This window comes from Loxodonta africana, chromosome 4 (assembly GCF_030014295.1).
Source record: "Loxodonta africana isolate mLoxAfr1 chromosome 4, mLoxAfr1.hap2, whole genome shotgun sequence".
Taxonomy (NCBI): Eukaryota; Metazoa; Chordata; class Mammalia; order Proboscidea; family Elephantidae; genus Loxodonta; species Loxodonta africana.
In genome coordinates, this window is record NC_087345.1 from 64,009,180 (window position 1) to 64,031,955 (window position 22,776).

At 39.1% G+C, this 22,776-nt stretch overlaps 2 protein-coding genes across 3 annotated transcripts in view; one reads left to right on the plus strand and one right to left on the minus strand.

Moving 5' to 3' along the window:
* Positions 1 to 230: 230 nt before the first annotated feature.
* THAP2 (THAP domain containing 2) lies at positions 231 to 17,066 on the minus strand. The gene is made up of 4 exons (XM_064283870.1): positions 16,954 to 17,066; positions 16,462 to 16,608; positions 6,892 to 7,087; positions 231 to 4,632 (listed from the first exon to the last, which is right to left on the minus strand). Exons 2-4 carry the CDS (start codon positions 16,530 to 16,532, stop codon positions 4,276 to 4,278), a joined length of 624 nt encoding a protein of 207 aa, XP_064139940.1. The 5' UTR covers positions 16,533 to 16,608; positions 16,954 to 17,066; the 3' UTR covers positions 231 to 4,275.
* A 333-nt stretch (positions 17,067 to 17,399) lies between these two features.
* ZFC3H1 (zinc finger C3H1-type containing) overlaps positions 17,400 to 22,776 on the plus strand; it is a 62,908-nt gene continuing 57,531 nt past the window's right edge. For both annotated transcript variants that reach the window (XM_010598864.3, XM_003405206.4), the window contains exon 1: positions 17,400 to 17,994. In XM_010598864.3, the coding sequence (XP_010597166.1) occupies positions 17,400 to 17,994 (595 nt within the window). The remainder of the gene's footprint in view (positions 17,995 to 22,776) is intronic.

The following is a 22,776-nucleotide window of genomic DNA, read 5'->3' on the forward strand; positions in this document are numbered from 1 at the left end:
ATTATACCAAAATTAAAATTTACCCGTATTCTAACATTGAGAAATGAAGTAAAACACCAGCATTATAAAGTCTACCTAGAAAAGATGAACAATTACCTCGTAGACTATATTTGCTATACATTATTATATATATATACACACACACAAATATACATATATATATTTTAGATGTTTGAGACACATTTGTTCTGTTTTAAAGACATAATTCATATGTTAAACAGAGGGTCATAACGTGGAGAATAGAGAATGGGATTTAGAGACAAGACCTGTGTTACATCTTGAATGTTCTAGATTACTGGCATTTCTATCCCATGTGCTAGTTGGCACATAGAAAATGTCGGATTGAATAGATAAATTACATTAACAAAGATTTCTTCATCTGTAAATCAGAGAGAATACCATCTTCCACATAGAATCAGTAGATGTTGAAATGCTTCGTTAACTTTAAGACTCTAAATGAATAAAATTTTTTAAAACTCAATTAGGGTTTGTTATTTTGTGCAAAACATCAAATTTCAAATAAACTCCAGTACTTGGCTTAGATGTAGTTAATTCATAGTTAGATTTTCCTCTCAACAAAAATACCATTAGTAGCAAATTTGTTCAATGTTTATCTTAAAGGGTAAAAATGTTTAAAACTCATTAAAAATTAACACTGCTGTTTACATCAACACCTATTGTCCTTCATCTCCTTTGGTTGTCATTGCAAGAAGAAATGTTTTGTTTCAAAAGAAAAGCATTGGACTATACAAAAGTCTAGAATTGAATTCTCATTAAATTCCAATTCAACAGCATTTACCCAAGCACCCTGCACATATTTCTTCTATAGCATTTACCATGTTAACAAATAATTTTTCTGCTTCTCTCAGGAGACTCCAAGCAACTTGAGTGCAGAAAATGCATCATATCCATCTTTATATCAAGTTCCTAGCCTTTGGCTGGCTCTTTGAAGAGGTTGGTTTCTCCAGTGTCTAGTGTATAATAGACATAGATTGAATGAATAGAGGATCTGTGTTGTTCAGCAGAGGACAAAGAGCTATTACAATTTTCATTAGTTTTATGGTATAGGATCAAAGTTATAAGAAATCTATCAACAAACTGAAAACAGGATTTTAAAAGATTCCTTTCAGGTTTTCTCTACAAATTAAACTAGTTTTTAAGTTAGACATGTTAATAAAACCACTTGACGCAGGGAGGATATGGAACATGTTGTCGGTACAGTAACATGAAAATAAGACAGAGAAAACAAAGGAAAATCTACTTTAAAATTACTGTGTGGTAGTTTAGTCAATGGTGCCAAGTAATAATGAATGAAGACTAGGTAACTTTGCCAAAAACTTTATAATCTTAATTTTTAACTATTATATTAAGGTATCAAGATATTATTATAGATAATATCCTGCATTAATTGTCTCTTGTTTTCTACTTGAGGGGGTGAACCACAGGAGAGTCTATATTTGAAAAACATAGTTTATATTCAAATGATTATTTGCCCAACTTATTTTGAGGTATAAAGTAGATACGGTAAGTGCTTGCTGATGATTACATACTTGTGAAAAGATTATTTGAATACATGTTATAACAGGACATGTAATGACTATTCCAAGGAGCTGCATCCAATTCTTAAGATAAAAAGACTAACCAGGTTTACCACATAAACAAAAGGTTTTACATAAATAGTCATCGTAAATGCCTGATGAGAACTAAAACAAACTTTTCCTACCTTTGCATTTGTGAAATCTAGTTGCTTGGGAGGCACTCCTTATTAAAATAAAGGGTACTAATACTATAAAAAGATTGTTGCCAGGATCCAAGCAAAATGTCATTTTAAAAAAGGAGAATAAGTGGTGGATATTTCTATATGCATAACTGTAGGTACACAAGGACTACAGTCAGGGAGATTTCTTAGACATAACCAAACACCTCACAGAATCAAGTTCCTAGGCGTGAAGGCGAAGAACCATAGACTCAGGGGTCATCTATATCAATGGCACAGCATAGTTCATAAAGTTTTGCATCCTACTTTGATGAGTAGCATCTGGGATCTGAAAAGCCTGCAAGTAGCCATCTAAGATACATCTATTGGTCTCTTACTGTCTGAAGCAAAGAAGAGTGAAGGAAACCAAAGACTCAAGGGAGTAATTAGTCCAAAGGACTAATCGACCATATGAACTAGAGCCTACATGATCCTGATTCCAGAAGAATAGACAGTGCCTAGTTACCATTACTGACTGCTCTGACTGGGATCACAACAGAGGGTCCTGAACAGAGCAGGAGAAAAACTGTAGAACAAAAAATCAAATTTACAAACAAGTCCAGACTTGCTGGTCTGACAGAGGCTGGAGGAACCCCCGACTATGGCCTTAAGACACCTTCTGAACTGGAAATAAAGCTATTTCCGGAGATCACCTTTCAGCCAATCCATAGACAGGCCCATAAAATAAACGACACCCAAGAGGAATGTGCTCCTTGTAACAATCAATTATAGGAGATCAAAGGGCAACATTTGCCCAAAAGCAAAGATGAGAAGGCAGGAAGGGATAGAAAATCAGGACAAAAGGAAGTGCGGAAGCTAGGACAGAAATGGGGAGAGTGCTGACACATTGTGGGGAATGAAACCAATGTTATGAAACACTTTATGTACAAACTATTGAATGGGAAACTAATTTGCTCTGTAAACTTTCATCTAACGCACAGTTTTAAAAAAAGGTAAGAAAAAAGCAAACAGTTGGCAAAAGGTTTTTGTTTTTGTTTTTTTAACATAGACATTACCTTACAGGAAAGATTTATAGCAATTTATGATTGGGTATATGTTACCTTCATATGGTAGTGTCAGAAACTTGAATTAGGATTAAATAACTTCATTATGTAGTAGTAAAATTTAACATCGTTTGATCAAAGCTGTTTGAAGGAAAGAGTTCTAATTAAACATTTGGTGAAAATAAGGCAAACCCTTTAAGTGTTCGAGTGGCAACTATTAAGAATAGGTCTGATATTTCTATTTTGTAAAATAACGTTAGCATTTGCATAGCTTTATCATAGACACATGTATTTTTACAGAGAACTACATTTCACTTCCCTTATGTACTATGGTGTTCCTCTATTTAACTCTTACTAAAAATGGATATAAAAAGCAAGCTGATGCATAAGATAAGCTGATTCCATTAAGTTATAAATTGTGAAGTCATAATGTGGAAAGTTACTTTTCTGTGATTAAATTCTACTGTGGGTTTATGAAAGAAAAAAAAGCCTACTATATTGATATGCTATTTCTGAGGTATAGAATGTTTTAGAAAGTATTCGGGGAAAAAAAATCTTAAGAGTTTTGTTATCAACACACATGGGGACTGACGGGGCATGCCTAACCTGGAACTTTATAACATGTTTGATTATTAATGTACCAGCTTTGAAATTGGAAATGTAATACTTTTACTATGAGAAAAAAGAGCAGTATACATTTGCCTATTAATTAAAGTAAAAGCTAGATCCTGAAATTTGCATTATTCCACAATATGTAAGGTGAATATAATCAGCTATCAGTTTTTACTATCTGAGGTACTTGAGGCCTTACCTAGTTTGGATGATGTGAAGGTACTTCACATTCAAAAATCTTATTTCCAAAATATTTTACAGTCTAACTCAAAATCTTATATTCTTATGAGGAAGGTCATGATCAGCTCACTTTTACTCATAAAAAGACACAAGAAGTTTAAATAAAAAGATTGCCCTGTCCTCAGGTTTATTCTATAAATTCTCCAAATCACAGTGCCAATAATTAATTAATACAAAACCGAGCAGTTTCCTAAGGTCATAGTTAATGTTGGTTAAATCCTACTTAACATCTTATTTAGAATGTGATATCCCAACTTTGGTACAGGAAAAAATTTCCTCCTAATATAAATTAAACATGTTACTTATCAGACTGTTTTTTTAAAAGTAGTTTAAAAAGACCAAAACACAAAACACCTGGCAAACACACAATTTCCTAACAACATTTTTAAATAAGTAATTCTCACATAAGGCACTTCCATTCATTTTAAATAGTTTTGTAAAAAGTTGTCCATTGTTTTTTGCAATCAAGTCTTCATAAGTTACACAGTAATAATGTTACTTCAAGTAAAACTTTATTAAATACCCAATTTTGGCATAATTGCCTTCAATATATTTACCTCTGAATGGAATGAAGGGCGGGTATGAAGTTCTGTGCAAGCTAATCTTAAAGAAAGGTACTCTTGGTCTGTTTTAGATTTAGAGAATTGGTAATGTTTTATCTTGTTAATCTTGTTCAAGAATCTTGAAATTTTCTAAAGGAAGATTGCTTAAGGCAGTTGGTAAAATGTGTTCTGATGTACCCTTAGGTATTATGTTATTTGCTTCTAAATTCTTCACCAAGCATGTGGCTTTGATCCATCTTCGAGTTGCTCTGCGTTCTTTCTGTAGGCAAGTTTTCATTTTTCTTTTTAGGCTTGCTATTTCTTTTTCCAGTTTAATTATCCTCTTTTTTGCCTCCATAGGGTTCCTAAAGGCATAACTGTGTTCAAGAAGTACTTGTTGACTACTCGTGTTTGATTTAGATGGTCCTGCTGGAGTACAACTGTTGTTTTTTTCCAAAAGATTCCTTGACTTGAGTTTCTGAATCAAATAAAATTAGAGGGTTAAATATAAATTATGGAATAGCATAAGTCAGTAAATTCTGTTCAACTTTGGATAACAGAATATTTAAACTGCTCTTTTAATAACCAATTTTAAAACACCAATAGGAAACAGCAACAGTCCATCTCATATAATCATGGATTAACTTTCTCAACTGAGTGAATGAAACCCAGGCATCTATTTCTTTTTGTTCTCTTTCTCCAGAACATTCAAACATTGGTTTGGGAATGGACAATGGACTTCCAAGGTCTCTTCCAAATTACTGAGTATGAATCTATGGAGACTTTTGAAATCCTCTGCAATTTTCTTACTAAGATTAGTTAAGAATGTATTTAACATTCTGTTTATTTGTGATACTGAGTTGAGGATCTCTTTTTCAGGTAAACATTATTCTCTCAATTTGATTAATATTTAGAACCAGGGTCCTACTTTATAAGAAATTGATGGATCCTTCTGACATATTCTCCAGAGATTTACATATTAATTGTTCACAGTTACATAGGATTTAAAGTCTGGCTAGGAAGTTTTTGGCAAATCAGAAACCTGGAGCCCCCTCTTTTCCTTATCTCTTTCATTCAATTATCATCAAGTCCTATTAATTCTACCTCCTAAATATCTCTATCATGAATCCTCTCCTCTCCATCATTCTTCATGCCATTGTCCACATCAGGCCCATATCATCTCTGGCCTGAATATTAAAAAAATTTCTTTATTCATCTCTCTGCCTCTAGTTTTGATAATCAATCCATCTTCTGCCACCAGAATAATTTTTCTAACAGATTTGACATCTCTGTATTGGCTGAATTTCTCTTTCCCTTACCATTATCTAAAGGGGAAAAAAAAATCTCTACCATACTATCCCACATGACACACAATATCATTTAGAATCTGGCCCAATTCTGTCATTAGCCATATTGATTTATACTCCAACAATACTAACCCACTCATACTTCCCGGAATATATCATATCCTTACAACATGTCCTCTATTCAACATTTGTTGAATGTGTATTATGAATTCCCAGAGACACAGACACAGATAAATTAAACAAATATGGTTCCTTTCCTCATGAAACCTGAAGTTGCTGTTCATTTCCCTTGGAAATCTTTTTCATGACTTCTCACTAAACTGTAAGCTCTTTTATGGCAGGGACTTTATCTTTATATCTCCAGCATCTAACTTAGATTCTGGCATGATGTAAAGTTTAGTAAAGTATTTGCTGAATGAATAAAACGGCAAAAACAAGATATACTTCAAACTCAACAAACATGTGAGTATGTATGTTTTTTATGCACTATTTAAAGTGCTGAGGATTCAGAAGTGAACAAGACAAAATTCTTGCCCCCCTGGAGCTTTTCTACGATCTGTGATAATTAGTTCATCACAACCTCCTGTCTCAGGTATTAATTCATATACATTTACAAATGTAACTATCATAAATAACTCAAGAAAAGCAGTGATTTCTCCTCTCTCAAAGGAAAAGATGTCTGTCTTCCTTTTCAAAGTTAAACCCTCTATTTCTCTTATTCATTCTACCCTATCTTACCATTTAGAACCCTGTCTTTTTCAGCTAGCTTTTTCCTGTCTGATTAGATCTTCCCTAACTAGATAAAACATTGCTTTAATTCATTCATCCTGTATTTTAATTCTCTCCCTACTTTTAAATTATCACTTGCTATCATTTTGATTATTTCCCACTAACGCTTCAACCTGCTGGCTTTTGTTCTCATCATGCTATTGCATTTGCACTGTCCAAGGCAAGAACCCCCTCCTAAGTTCCAATCTGTAAGTCTTTAAGTCCAGCCTAAACATCTGCACTCTGTGAAGCTTTGTTCCCTCAGAACTTATATACTTTGATGTAACTCTGGGTGTGCCGCTCTTAGAGTACTTAGCACATGTCATTTGTATATCATCTTAAAATTGGAACAGCATGATGCTGGAAGTTTCATTACTCATATGATTTCTCAGTTTTACTGATGGTTTAATTATTGATAATTGATAGTAATGTAAAATTCCAATATAATAAAACAATTTAGATTGGGGAAAGAATAATGGAATCTGGAGTACAGAGCTTTAATTCTCGCCTGCACCTTTATTGCACAAGAGGGAGGCTTGCAACTTTCTTCAAGCATATCACCGCAGATTTCAATATATTCTGAATTGTTTCACTGTATAAACAAAAAGGAACAGGCCCTCACAGTGGTAAAAATAGGATAAAAAGAAAGTAATATTCCTTACCATAGACTTTATATGGGTACAAAAATCAAAAATGGTTGGAACAGCATCCATTTTAAGTCGTCGAGTTTGTCCCGTTAGGTCAAAACAGGAGGCTTCAAAGTGTTTTGAACAAAGAAAAGTATGTTTTCCTGGCACAAAATTTTTGCGCCTAACCAGGCGAACCCATTCTTTTCTTCTTTTAGGATCCAAAGGGAACCTTAAAAAAAAAAAAAAAAAAAGGCAATTCATTTCCAACTATCACATTTCTGGTTGCACCTAAATGTTTAAAGAAAACAGTTGATGATTTTAAACTCCCAATATCCAGACACTGGAACAGACAGAAACCAATTTATGCTAATTTTTATAAGTTATAAAAAAATTAGTACACAACTGATGTGAGGGGTTTTGTTAGTCAAGGTTTTTAAGGGACATTTCTTTCCAACCTAGTCCTTAACATGAGCAGTAAAAATAAAACAAGACTAGCATGATCCTGAGCAAGTTTATGTAGAACTATTATAAGCAGGTGTCATGGATTGAATTGTGTCCCCCAAAGTATCTGTCGACTTGAGTAGGCCATGATTCCCAGTATTGTGTCTGTTTTGTCATCTGATGTGATTTTGTTGTAAATGTTAGCTCTATGATGTTAATGACGCAGGATTAGAGACCGTTATGTTAATGAGGCAAGACTCAATCTACAAGATTAAGTTTTAAGTCAATCTCTTTTGAGATATAAAAGAGAGAAGTGAGCAGACAGACAGGGGGATCTCACACCACTAAGGAAGTAGTGCCAGAAGCAGAGTGCATCCTTCAGAACTAGCGTTCCTATGCTAAGAAGCTCCTAGACCCGGGGAGGATTGATGACAAGGACCTTCCCCCGGGGCCGACCGAGTGAAAGACTTCCCCTGGAGCTGGGACCCTGAATTTGGACTTTTGTAGCCTCCTAGACTGTGAAAGAATAAATTTATCTTTGTTGAAGCCATCCACTTGTGGTATTTCTTTTATAGCAGCAATAGATAACTAAGACTCCCCCTAAAAAAACCCACTGCTGTTGAGTTGATTCTGACTCATAACTAAGACAGCAGGAGTAACTACAGTATGTTTTAATCAGTTGGGGGTGTACATGGTCAAGATAAATCAGATATCCGAAGATTAATTGTTTTCAAGGAAAGCCTAGACAGATTCTGGCGTTCCTTCACCTAGGGTCCTTCATTTATGGCACTTATCAAATTGTTTTTAAAATTTTTCCATTTGAATAAATTTTCAGTGAAATAAAAGTAGATTATAAGTTTCTTGAGGACAGGGACCACATCTTTTCATCTATTTAACACTTAGCATAGTGCCCTGCAAACAGTAAAGCCTCAACAAAAATTTGCTAAATGAATAAGAGCACAAAAGTTAATAATTCATTGTATTACTGCCATGTAAACTACATATATTCTTAAAGAATCAATTAAGCTATATAGTGCAACAGAAAGCTTAATTAGTACAAAAGAAAAATGTTGCTGACAAGCCCAGCGGAAGTGCTTTTCCTTTCATGTTTACTTCAAATACAAAATATACTGATATGTATCCAGTGTATACCTGCTAAGGAAGAAACAAATGTAAGAGACTGTCTCTAAAAATTCTAGTGGTAACTGTTAACTGTTTAGAAACATAAGAATCAATGCTCATGTGTAATAAACTTCAGTTAAACTCCAGAGTAGGGACTTTGTTTTTCACCTCTTTATCCTTGGGTCTAGCATAGTACCCGTTAAGCACTCAATGAACTTTTTAGAATAATCAATCAATGAAATGAACTAATTAAATGGAGTTAGTTTGGCATTACTAAACAATCTTTGTGCTGAAACAGAGGTGGAAGAATAATCAACAATTTTATATTTGAATTTGGTATAATGTTTTTATACAACAATAACCTTAATCATGCTTTCTATGTTTCATTTGGAGTTTTCTCTGCACAAAGCGTGGGAGATGTAGCCCAGAAGCTAAATTTAAGTAATAAAAAATCATCCTGTAAATTAAAAAAAAAAAAATTAACGTGGGGCTAACAGATGAATGTATTCTTATCTACACAATAATAGCATCAGGCTTTCAAAACATTATATGCTTTAGAAAGTCACTCAGAATTTTAAACAATGCTATTTTGCTTGGGTCTTTAATAAACAGTAGTTTGTTTCTTATATTCCAAGTACTGTCATAGGCACTGAAGACATGGTGATAAACCAGACAGGGCACCTACTATGTTTATATTGTAGTGGGGAAGTTAGAGAATCAAAGAGCTTGATGCAATAGAATAGAGCAGTTGAGAACACTGTCTTTGGAATTAAACAAGGGCCCAGATCTTGGCTCCATCCATAATCGATGGGTGACTTTAGGCATGTTATTTAACCTTTTTGAGGTCTGATTTATCGTCTATAAAAACAAAACAAAACCCACTTCCGTCGAGTCAATTCCAACTCATAGCAACCCTACAGGACAGAGTAAAACTGCCCCACAGGGTTGCTACAGGAGCGGCTGGTGGATTCGAACTGCCAACCTTTTGGAAAGCAGCCAAATGCTTAGCCACTGCACCACCAAGGCTCCTATCATATTACCCTAACTAGAGTGTGAGTTGGAATCAGCTCGAAGGGCAGTGAGTTTTAGAGTGGATATAGGGATTATATGAGACAATGAAATAAATGCTTAGCTCAATGTACCCATAAAGAAAACCAAACCTGTTGCCGTGGAGTCGATTCCGACTCATAGCGACCCTATAGGACAGAGCAGAACTGCCCCATAGAGTTTCCATGGAGTGCCTGGTGGATTCAAACTGCCGACCCTTTGGTTAGCAGCCATAGCACTTAGCCACTAACTATGCCACCAGGGTTTCCACCCAGTGTACAATACATGGTAAATAGCAAATAAATGCTATCATTATAAAATTACAAGAGTCATGAGTGTTATAAAAGGGTGAATACAGAGCTGATGAAACCATTATATAGGAAGAGCTAATCTACTCAAGGGAAACCCTGGTGGTGTAGTGGTTAAGTGCTACGGCTGCTAACCAAAGGGTGAGCAGTACGAATCCGCCAGGCGCTCCTTGGAAACTCTATGGGGCAGTTCTACTCTGTCCTATAGGATTGCTATGAGTCAGATTCGACTCAACAGCACTGGGTTTAATATACTCAAGAGGCCTTAGGCTGTTGTTAGGTGACACTGAGTGGATTTTTTTACTCATAGTGACCCCATAGGACAGTGTAGAGCTGCCCCATAGGTTTTTCTTTATGGAGTAGATCACCAGGGCTTTCTCCTGCAGAATCACTGGGTGGGTTCAAACCACCAATCTTTCTGTTAGCAGTCAAGCACTTTTACCATTGCACCACTGAGGCTCCTTTCCAGGAGGCCTTAAACCAAAACCCAAACCCAAACCTACTGCCGTCGAGTCAATTCCAACTTAAAGCAACCCTACAGGAAAGAGTAGAACTGCCCCATAGAGTTTCCAAGGAGCGCCTGGTGGTTTCGAACTGCCGGCCTCTTGGTTAGCAGCCGTAGCACTTAACCACTACGCCACCAGGGTTTCCAGGAGGCCTTAAGAGGGTGGTAATTAGCTAAGACGATAGGGTGGGAGCAGCAAAGAGTGTTAAAAATATCTTGGGGACAGTGAAGAGAGTATTACAACACAAAATGATGCTGGAGGGTCTCCTAAGTCAAAGAATGACTCTGAACTTTATCCAAAATGGCATTGGTAAGCCATGAAAGAGCATGAATTGTAGAGTCAATTGTTAATTTTTCATGAAGTTTTCAAACACAGCCATTATTTTTTAATTTTTATTGTGCATTAAGTGAAAGTTTACAACTCAAGTCAGTCTCACCCATATATACTCCTAGTTGCTCCCCTCCTAATGAGAGCACACTCCTTTCCTCCACGATTTTCGTGTCCATTCGTCCAGCTTCTGACCCCCTCTGCCCTCTCATCTCCCTTCCAGACAGGAGCTGCCCATATAGCCTCATGTTTCTACTCGATCCAAGAAGCTCACTCTTCACCAGTATCATTTTCTATTCCACAGTCCAGTCCAATCCCTGTCTGAAGAGACTGGCTTTGGGAATGGTTCCTGTCTTGGGCTAACAGAAGGTCTGGGGACGATGACCTCTGGGGTCCTTCTAGTCTCATTCGGATCGTTAAGTCTGGTCTTTTTACGAGAATTTGAAGTCTGCATCCCACTGCTCTCCGGCTCCCTCAGGGGTTCTCTGTTGTGTTCCCTGTCAGGGCAGTCATCAGTTGTAGCTAGGCACCATCTAGTTCTTTTGGTCTCAGGCTGATGTAGTCTCTGGTTCAAATACAGCCATTATTAAAAATTATATAAACTTATAAATCAAAGGGTAAAAAAATCAAAGGGTAGTAAGCACTAAAAACTCATCACTTTCTAATTAGCTATACTCTTGAGATTATTTACATCTGTTGAATCTGTTAGGTCGATTCCGACTCATAGTGACCCTACAGGACAGAGTAGAACTGCTCCCATAGGGTTTCCAAGGAGTGGCTGGTGGGTTCAAACTGCCGACCTTTTGGTTAACAGCTCAGAGCTTAACCACCCTGCCAGCAGAGCTCCATCTGTTTGGCAGAAATACTATATAATAATTTGCTACTGCACATCTCTTCCCAACTTCATGACCAGTGATGTCAAGTTGGTAGCTTGAAACTCACCATGGTAGTAGTATTTACACCATGGAAATTGGGCAAATACTACAAATCAGATCCAGAGGTTGGAAAAGGATCTAACAGGTTATTTTGTTGGTGTCTTAATTATCTAGTGCTGCTATAACAGAAATACCACAAGCAGATGGCTTCAACAGTTTATTCTCTCACAGTCTAGTTGGTTAGAAGTCCAAATTCAGGGTACCAGCTTCAGGGGGAGGCTTTCTCTCTCTCTCTCTGTCGGCTCTGGGGGAAGGTCCTTGTCATCAATCTTCTCCTGGTCGAGGAGCTTCTCAGAGCAGGGACCCTGGGTCCAAAGGACACACTTTGCTCCCGGTGTTTGCTTCTTTCTTGGTAATGAGGTCTCCAGGTCTCTCTGCTCGCTTCTCTCTTTTGTATCTCAAAAAAGATTGGCTTAAAACATAACCTAATCTTGTAGATTGAGTCCTGCCTCATTAACATAACTGCTGCTAATCCCACCTCATTAACATTATAGAGGTAGGATTTACAACAGAGGAAAATCACATCAGATGACAAAATGGTAGACAATCACACAATACTGGGAAATCACGAAGTAGCCAAGTTGACACACATTTTTGGGAGACATGATTCACCGCCTAACAGTAGGTTTACTGAAGCGGGGGGCCTACACTAAATCAAGCTGAAATGCCATACCTGCCTTGGTATACTGTAGAAGGTATCCAAAGGCTTAGTAGAAATTGGCATGTTAGATCAGGTCGGACTCACAGACCCACCCATGGAGTGCCCTGAGGTCACACTTTTCACCACAATGGTAAGGAACAAATTTGTGAAGGGAGCCTCAGCATCCTTGAAGGCTGTTGTGATTGCTATTTTATGTAAGTCAGATCTGACATTGCCCTAACTGAATTAAGACACCTACCAACAATGAAGCTGATTAGGCCTTGGGGTGGTTAAGGGCGGTACTTAATTGCCAAAGAAAAGGTGGACGTGGTTACCATAATGGACAGCAGAGTCAAAGCATTAATCAGAAGTCTCCCTCACATGGGCTTGTGGCGTTGGCCACTTAGTCATGGTGTTGCTAGGAGTAAAACAGATGGGGAATTTACTTATCTGTACAAATAGAAAGAACTCTAGGTCAAGTAAATGGCAGTCTAACTTGAATTGCCAGGATAGAGTATCATGACCCCTCAGTCAATTCCCAGACTTAAACCAGTTTACAGACCAGTCAGCCTCTCTCCCTAGCCAGTCCTGTATTGCCTGATGGGCTTATGTACAAAGTGGCCATGGTGGCAGGGATGGAGGTTATGCATGGGCTCAGCAACAAAGACTTCCACTTACCAAGGCTGACTTGGCTATAGCCCCTGCTGAGTGTCCAATCTGCAAGCAGCAAAGACCAATACCAAGCTCCTGATATGGCACAATTTCTAAGGGTGATCAGCCAGCAATCTGGTGGCAGGTTTATTACACTGGACCACTTCCAGTCATGGAAAGGGCAGCGTTTTGTTCTTACTGAGATAGACACTCACTCTGGATATGGATTTGCCTTTCCTGCACGCAATGCTTCTGCCAAAACTAACATCTGTGGACTGAAAGAATGCCTTATCCACCACGCATTGCCTCGCATGAAGGAACTCACTTCACAGCAAATGAAGTCCAGCAATGGGCCCATGCTCATGGAGCCCTGATGGTGCAGTGGTTATGAGCTCAGGTGCTAACCAAAAGCAGTTCGAATCCACCAGCCACTCCTTGGGAACCCTATGGGGCAGTTTTACTCTGTTCTGTAGGGTTGCTATGAGTCAGAACTGGCTCAATGGCAACAGGTTTTACCATGTTCCCTATTACCCTGAAGCAGCTGGCTTTCTAAAGACATAATTATGGTACCAGCTAGGTGGCAATACCTTGCAGGGTTGGGGCAATGTTCTCCAGGAGGCTGTATACACTCTAAACCAGTGCCCAATATATGGTGGTGTTTCTCCCATAGCCAGGATTCTTGGGTCTAGGAATCAAGGGATGGAAATGGGAGTGGCACTACTTACCACTACCCCTAGTGACACACTTGCAAAATGTTAGGTTCCTGACCTTGTGACCCTATGCTCTACAGGTTGAGATCTTAGTTAAGGAATGCTCCCACCAGGAAACACAACACTGATTTGATTGAACTGGAAGTTAATAATTCCACCCAGCCACTTCGGGCTCCCAGTGCCTCTGGATCAACAGGCAAAGGGCTACGTATTGGCTGATGTAATTAATCCCGATTATCAAGGGGAAATAGGGTTGAATTACATAATGGGAGTCAAAGAAGAGTATGTCTGGAAAATAAGAGATTCCTTAGGACGTCTCTTAATGCTACCATGCCTTGTGATTAAACGCAAAACTACAGCAACCCAATTCCAACGTGACTAGTAATGGCCCAGACCCTTTAGGAATGAAGGTTTGTGTCACCCCACCAGGCAAAGAACCACAACCAGCTGTAGTGCCTGAGAGCATAGGGAATATGGAGGGGATGGTAGAAGAAGACTGTTCTAAGTAACAGCTATGACCATATCACCAGTTGCAGAAACGAGGACTGTAATTGTTTTGAGTATTTCTTCCTTGTTTTATTATATATGTGTGCGTACAGCAAATGCTTTTTCTTTCCTCCGTTGTTCTATTACTTACTATAAGATATAAGACATAAAGAGAACCAGTGTGGTTTCAGTTGTACATGTTAGTTGTATCACGTTAGGCCAACCTGACTTTATAATTGTCTTTATTTAGAGATTATGTATGGTTTAAGATGTGTACAGATGCCAAGCTGGCAAGGGGTGGACTGTGATTATGGTTATGTGTCAACTTGCCAGGCCATGATTCTCTGTGGTTTGACAGATATTACGTAATCATCCTCTATTGTGTGATCTGATATGAACAGCCAATCAGTTGAAAGGGGAGTTTCCTTGGGGGTGTGGCCTGCATCCAGTATATATGGATGTTGTGGAAAAGCTCGCCCTCTCTTGATCCAGCATCCTACTTGTCATTCTCTGACCTCCAGTTCTTGGGACGAAAGCCAGCAACCTTCTGCCTGACCTGCTGATTTTGGGTTCATCAGCTCCTGTAACCATGTGAGTCAGAAGCCTGCAGCCTGATACCTCTTAACCAGGATTTGGGACCTGCCAGCCTCCACAACTGCATGAGCCATTTATTTGAGAAATAAATCCTTGTTTATATATTCACTTCACTGCTTTTGTTCCTCTAGAGAAACCAGCCTAAGACCTCCTCTAATCCAGTGCTGGTTGTGCCAGCAACTAAAAATACTGTTTATTTCAGCTGACTTACTAACAGGATTTCCCTGTGAAGGAAGCAATCGGTAAACTAACATTCTACAATAAGCTCCTTTCTTATCAAATTCATCTTCTAATGATGTCTGACCAGCACTTTAAGTAACACTTTAATTTTTCACACTGCAGCCAGAGGGCATTTTAATAGGCAAATTTTATCTTGCCATTTTTTTTTTTAAACTATGATTTCTCAAGTGCTTTTAGGATAAAAGAGGACCAAATTTATGTTGTCCTTTGGTCTCATTTTAAATTTTACATCTTTTGAGAAATGCTCTTTGGTTTTCCAAGGCTAAGTTAAAACAAAAAACCAAACCCACTGCCGTCGAGTCAATTCTGACTCACAGTGACCCTACAGGACAGAGTAGAACTGCCCCACAGGGTTTCCAAGAAGCGCCTGGTGGATTCAAACTGCCGACCTTTTGGTTAGCAGCTGTAGCTCTTAACCACTATGCCACCAGGGTTTCCAAGGTTAAGTTAAAAAAAAAAAAAATTCAGTGCCGTCGAGTTGATTCCGACTCATAGCGACCCTATAAGATAAAGTAGAACTGCCCCATTAAAAAAAAAGGTCTCCCTAAATGTCTCTTCAGTGGCACTTAATTGTTTATGTCTTTTCGCCTCATTATACTCTAAACTTTCTGGATCCCTAGCATAATCTTAGGCAATTAGAAACTCGGTACATATTTGATGAATGAATGAACGAACGAAGCACTGTATTTGCATGAAGTAGTTTAAAAACAGAAACATCTCAAGGGTTTTTTTTTTTTTTTTTTTCTCTAAGTGGTAGCTTTTAATAATGGCGTACGTTTAGTAATAATGCGCTAGGGAAAAGGTCAAAGGTAAAATTTTCTACATTCTTAAATGATATGTTAAGAGGTATATAAACACAACTCTTTTCACTTTTTCTTTTCTTCAGGCCCATGGCAGGCGCTTCAGAAGAAGGTAAACATTTACAGAGTACCTGTTATATTCCAGACAATGTTTAATAGTTCTTCCCTACAGTTCTCATTGAGAGAACTAAAGAATTTTGATTGCTCTTGCAGCAAGAGAAGGAAAAATAAAACTCAGATTCTTTTTATTACACTGTAGTAGTAACAGAAAGCTTATCTTTTGCACTTTCATTAACATTGCTTAAGTCCATATCTATCAACGACTAAATTCCTCCAGCGAGACTGCGTGTGGCTATTATAAATCTAAAAGCTTCCTATGTCAATGCTGCTAGTGAGCGATTTTCTAATTTTAATGAGAACACAGTGGGCTTTGATTGCTGACTTGCACAAGAAGATCTCTCTCTCTCATGGCGTCATTTGTGTCAAGGACCATCCTAATATAAAGGAGTAAAAGAATAGAAAAATTAAGATATCCTCCTGTCACTTTTTCTCTAAGAGGTAATCACCGCACGGTACTTGGGTGTTTTTCAGAAAGTGGGTAAACCTTCCCCGAAGGGAGAGAAAAATTTTGCAGATTTGCAAAATACACACACAAAAGGCAAATATGATGCTTCCCTGCTACTAGCTGGGTAGTGAAGTTATCAGTAGAAAGGGGGATCCTCCAGTGCCTTTCACACAAATGACACCTAGACTAGGTGCTCCCGTCTCCTTCACCCCCACTCCCTGCCCTGGTTACCTGTGGAAGCTGATGTTAATGTGCTTGTTGTAGGTGGCAGCACAGCCCGCCGCGGCGCAATTGGTCGGCATTTCCCTTTACCCCTCATTCGGCGTTGTCTTAAGCCTGTTCTGAGGCGATAGCGGCTATGTTTTCTGAGGGCAGAGGCTGAGCAAGTGAGGCAGAGTAAGGGTCCACCGAGGGAACAGGGTGGGAGAAAGGGTGTGTGTGGGGTGTGGGGAAAGCCCAACCTTCCCTTTCTCTTTATTAAGATGGCGGGCTGGAGCTATCAGAGTCGACCATCCTGGAGCTCCAGTCGCCTTCGTATGCCTTCACCAACATGGCGGCTACAACCCGCCCCCTCCCGCAGTAGGCAAAAAAGAAGCACGACAAGGCCGTTTCTTTGGCAGCAGTCCTCCGAGCAATCCAAGGAGGAGGTGCTTCCTCCTCCGATTACTACGAAGCTCCCTCAAGGGCGTAACTAACAACAGGCCCGCCCACCCTGGCACGTACCCAACAGACCCATTCCTGAGTCTGGCAGAGCTGTCAGCAGCATGCGGAAAGGACGAAGCCGTGCAGCGAGGACAGAAATACTCCAAATCCCACCGAGCATCGCGAAGTCCTCGTATTATCGCGTTGATAGGCAGTCTTGTTTCCTGCGTGTCGCAGGAAGTGACGTTGCGAGCATAGCCACTTCCAGAGCCCCTTTCTCGCCAGGCGGAAGAGCTCAGATCGCGGAGAAGCCAGGGGGCGCTAGGGAAGGGATCTGGGTTGCGACGGTCCGGCGAGAAAGAGCTGGGGTGCGGGGAAGTTGGGGAGCAGAGCCCGCTAGGTGTCCGAGTAGGGTAAGGCCGCACCGACCGGGTCCGTTAGGAAGAAAGGGAGGCGAGGAGGAAGGCACTTGTCGGGCGGATCCCCGGACGAAGGGCTAAGGTTGTGTGGAAGGCACTGCTCCCCGGATGGCGACCGCAGACACTCCGGCCCCGGCCTCCAGCGGCCTCTCGCCCAAGGAGGAAGGGGAGCTAGAAGATGGGGAGATTAGCGACGACGATAATAACAGCCAGATCCGGAGCCGGAGTAGCAGCAGCAGCAGTGGCGGTGGGCTGTTACCTTATTCGCGGCGAAGGCCTCACCCGACCCGGGGTGGTGGATCCGGCGGAGGCGGTGGCTCCTCCTCATCGTCGTGCTCTTCTCAACAGCAGCTGAGGAATTTCTCACGCTCGCGGCACCCTTCGGAGCGGGGCCACCTCAGGGGACACAGCAGCTACCGACCCAAAGAGCCGTTCCGGTCTCACCCGCCTTCTGTGCGGATGCCTTCGAGCTCCCTGTCCGAAAGCAGTCCCCGACCGTCCTTCTGGGAGCGGAGCCACATCGCCTTGGACCGTTTCCGCTTTAGAGGCAGGCCTTATCGGGGTGGGAGTCGCTGGAGTCGGGGACGAGGAGGGGGTGAGCGAGGAGGCAAGCCGGGGGGCCGACCTCCCCTGGGAGGAGGAACGGGTTCCGGATTCAGCAGCAGTCAGAGCTGGCGAGAGTCTTCTCCACCTCGGAAGAGTTGTATCCTTAACGTGGCGGTCTGCCTGGGTGTGTCACTTCCTAAAGTTCCCTTTAGCGTCATTACTAAGTCTGTGAAATGAGTGTAACTTTCCTGAACCATCAGAACCGCTTATTTGTCAATGTGTCGATATAAAGTAAGTTTTTGTTTGTTAATTTCCGTGTGCCACACTATTGTGTTGTTTCTTAAGATTGTTTTATTGGGTAGATTGCTTGTTTAATATTTACGTATTATGGATTGGGGCCAAACTAGTGGACTCGAAGATAGTCTACAATCAGGTTTATAATAGTATGTCACAAGTCTGCGTTTCATTAGCATTTGTTTTTGCTGATACAGGAATTTTGAGTTTTATGTGAAGTTGACTTGAATTGTTGTAGGGGAAAAAAACAAAACAGTTTTGGGAAATACTGTTGGTTATGTCACAGTGCACTTCAGACATTGAAAATTGTCAAGTTTTTTCTGCATAAGCTTACCTTCCTACATGTGACTCTGTTTTTACCTTTCTTGCTTTATTTTTCACCATTGCTGCCTTTTCGATGACAGCGGGTTTGGTTTTTTGGTTTTGCTGCCTTTTAAAGTGGTTAAAAAAAAAAAGACCTGGTACCTTAACCAAGTGGATTAATTCAGACCTGAATGACATGTATCTTTTTGGAAAGTTTCACCTCCTTAACGTCTTTTTCCTATGTTCACTTTTTAGATATAACTCAAATGTGAACCAGAGAGTGAAAAATAAATTTAGCAGCGTTTTTATTTTAATATATTACAAGCCATGGGGGGTGGGAGTGGGTATGGAGGGTGGAGAGGTTGAGAAGCAAAATACCAAAATACCTGATTTATACCTCCTCTAGTTTCATCCTTAGACATCGTTAACATGAGGGAGTTTACTCAGTAGTTATCGGAGGAATAAATCATCTGAGGGTTTGCTGTTTTATGAGGAGTTTGGAGAACTGTGTCTTGACTTATTCTGTGAGGACTGCATAAAAGTAGTTTACTAAGCTCATTCATCACTGGATGTCATTTCCGTGGTGTAATGCTTTTTTTCTGTATTTATTATATATGAAGTGTGTACTAATAACATTTGTAAGACACTCAGAGTCATTTTTATGGAATACTTAGGCCCAAGATGGTCCTCCCCACATGTCATGATGTCATGATGTAAAAACATATATTCAGGAAAGAAACAGCAACTTCTGTTTCTAGTGCTTTGAAAAAACTTACTTCTACAACCAAAAGTTGGATTAGGTGTATTCCAGGATTGTTTCAGAGAAAATCATGTAGATACTTATCTTTTTAAAAGACGGAAGATTTTTTTTTAATAAGGTTGGAAAACCTCTGCCCACATGGCTTTGTCAGTTAATGCTGAACCTGAACACAGATGAGCTATTTAAGCATATAATGTGTGTGTGTGTGTGTGTTTTTTTTTTTTTCTTTTTGAGATACAGAGATAAAACTTGTAGTTTGTGTTGGGGAGACAAATGTAAATAAATACAGCTTTGTGTAAAAAGTTCAAATTGAGGTGTGTAAGAAGTACCGTGAGAGTTCAAAACTTTTAAACGTATTTTCTGTATTAGATAAGGGGGTGATGAGTGGGCTTGCTTACCTCATGCCTTTGTCCCTTTTTCTGTATGCAATTATGTTCATTCATTCAGTAACAGTTTGGGCCTTTGTCATACCTTTGCCAATTGTCAAGCTTATGTGTTTTTATTGAACAGCCATGTGATGAGAAAAAGTACAGGAAAATATCCAGCCTGCCTGTGTGACTTTGGGCTAGTTATTTAACTTTGTTGGATTTCAGTTTTTTAATCTTAATTTTTAAAATTTGGGATAACGGCTAAGAATGTTGAGAGAATGAGGTGAACTAAACTTACTGAACATATTTTGAAATTTTAAAAGGATGTTCATTTTTACAATGTATTGACTTGTAACTTCTCAGAAGTGAGCTATCTTGCTGTTTTTCTTTTTGCAGATGCGGCTCTTAAAAAAGGATGCTTGTTTTGATTTCCTGCCCATTAGTTTCCTGGTGAAGTATCACTAATCCAGCCTAGAGGTAGTGTTCTTTGTAAGAACTTAAGAAGGAAAACATAGTTCCCAGCCTCTTTTGTATATCATGAGCAAATAAAATTTGTAATACAAAGCTTTATTACTTCAAATTCCATTGATATGAATGTTGTACTTAGTTAATTCATATTTCCACTGAATGACCATAATAATGACATTTTGATTTTACAGATATTGCATAGAAAAAGCAATGAGTTGTTCTGTGACTTACTTCCATACTCTAGAAGGGAAGTGGAAATAAGTTACAAAATAATTCCTAATTTTTTTTAACGCAATAGTTGTAAAATTAAAATATCATTATTATGATCATGCAGTGGAAGTATGAACTAAACTAAGTACAACTTTGACATCAAAAGGAATTTGAAGTGATAAAACTTTGCATTACGAATTTTGTTTACTCACGATATAATCCATAATCTAAAACTGAAGAAGCCCTGGTGGTGCAGTGGTTAAGTGCTCAGCTGCTAACCGAGGTCAGCAGTTTGAACCCACCAGCTGCTCCTCAGGAAGATGGGGCTTTCTGCTTCTATAAAGATTATAGCCTTGGAAACCCTATGGCAGAGTTGTACTCTGTCCCATGGGGTCGCCCTGAGTCGAAATTTAGAAGTGAAGTAGCCTGTTTTTTTTTTGCCATAACTTTTCCTACTTACGATAAGGTATGCTAGATACAGCTTTGAAAAAATAGAATAATCTAGATTCCATTGCAATTCTTATTTTCCATGCGTATTTACTCGTGGTGTTTCTTAACAGTATATACTTGGTCAGTCTTTCTTAGCATATGTTTCCCTTGGATGACTACTGTTTCAGACTTTCAGATCTTAGGTGAGCTAACATAATTAGGCCAGTGTTTCTCATCAGGGAAAAATCATTCCATTTAGTGTAAAACTAAACTTTTAAAGTGTTGATTTGACCATAGTTATCCTGTTATCCTGTATAGACAGGGTAGGATTTATTTCATTTATCAAGTAGTTGAATAGTGTGGTTATACAAGACTATTACAGGACTTTTAAATTGGTAAGACAGTATCTTTGCCTAGAAGGAAATTAATCAGTTATAGTCGTAACTCCATTGCTTTTTCCTCATTTTCCTGTTCCTTATTTTTTTCTATCGTATTGTCTTTTCCCTTTGCAGATGTTTGCAATGCCTTCAGTCAGTCATATTTATGTAGTTTTTTGTTTGTTTGTTTCTGTTGCTGACCACTGTCTATAGACTTTGCCATTAGAGGACTGTTGACAAGTTAGATATAAATGCAGGTAATTACAAAATGTCATGTACCAGAATACATGGGGGAGGGGGCAGGGGGGTGGCAAGTAACTCTGACTTCACAGAGGAGGTGACATTTGAATTGGAAGTTGAAGAACCAAGAAACCTAGACACAAAGCCGTGCATAAATTGTAATGAACATAGAGAAGATGAGATCGGAAAGGTAAATACTGCTCTGATCGTAGAGGCGTTATATGCCATGCTAAGGATTTAGACTCTTTTCTGAAGATTTAAATAAGGGAAGTGATCAGATTTGTGTTCTTGAAAGCTTACTCTGGTAGTGGTATGGGGGATGGTTTGGGGGAAATAGAGAACCCAAAATATCTTTTGCCAGGCCAAACTTCTCCGCTATAGTAGATAAAACTACGGGGGTTCATGAAAACACTCCAAATGAAAAGTGAAAAAAACTAGGGAAAGCTCACTGGACAACACCATTATTTCAGGAGCTGGAGATAACTCTTTCTCCTCTTGTTCCTCTTTTTTTTTTTTTTTTTTCTTGCTCCTGCAGATAAAGGAGCCAGGAAGACTTAAAAAAAAGAGGAACAAGAGGAGAATGAGTTATAGGAGACAAGTAGTTAGTTAGCAGTGTCAGATACTGCAGAGCCATCAGGTAAAATAAGGTTTGACAAAATGGGTGGATAATCTTAGTGAGAACACTTCTGTGGATTAATTGGGACTGGAGCCAGATTCATTTTGTTAAAGAGTGAGTGAACAAAAAAGATACTGAGAAACAAGTATTCTTTCAGATACTTGGCTCTTGAGAAATCAGAGAACCAAATGTTCACTAAAACCATTTTGAAGTAAAATTGTTAAGATGGCTAATTTTCATGTGATGCTTATTTAGTTTCTCAGATATTTGGTGGTGATTCTCATTCTTGAAGGAGCCCTGGTGACACAGTGGTTTAAAAACTTGGCTGCTAACCCAAAGATCGGCAGTTTGAACCCACCAGCCGCTGTGTGGGAGAAAGATGTGGCAGTCTGCTTCTGTAAAGATTACAGTCTTGGAAACCCTGTGGGGCAGTTCTGCTCTGTCCTATAGGGTCGCTATAAGTTGGAATCGACTCGACAGCAATGGGTTTGGGTCTTATTCTTGAAATGGCCATCGGGAAAGTTTAAAATTCTTAGCAGACTGCTTTCCCTGTGACTTAGTAGTTATGAAGAACCATATTTAGGGCGCCTCAGAGATATATTCTAGCCATTTCAGCATGACCAATAAATGATACATTATATTAAAATAAGATACATGTCTTTTCACTTGTTAATTCTCAGGTTGTATGAATTGTTGTGGATAAAAATTGTAGTTTGGAACTAAGTAGCCATCTCAAAGGAGGGAAGGAATTTTATTCCATGTATCACTATGTTCAAGAAAAAAATAACAAAAGTAATTGGTTTACACATTGTAGTCTTTAAGGATAGTTAATTCAGAAAATAGATTTTGAGTATGATTTAAAGTTTTTATGTTT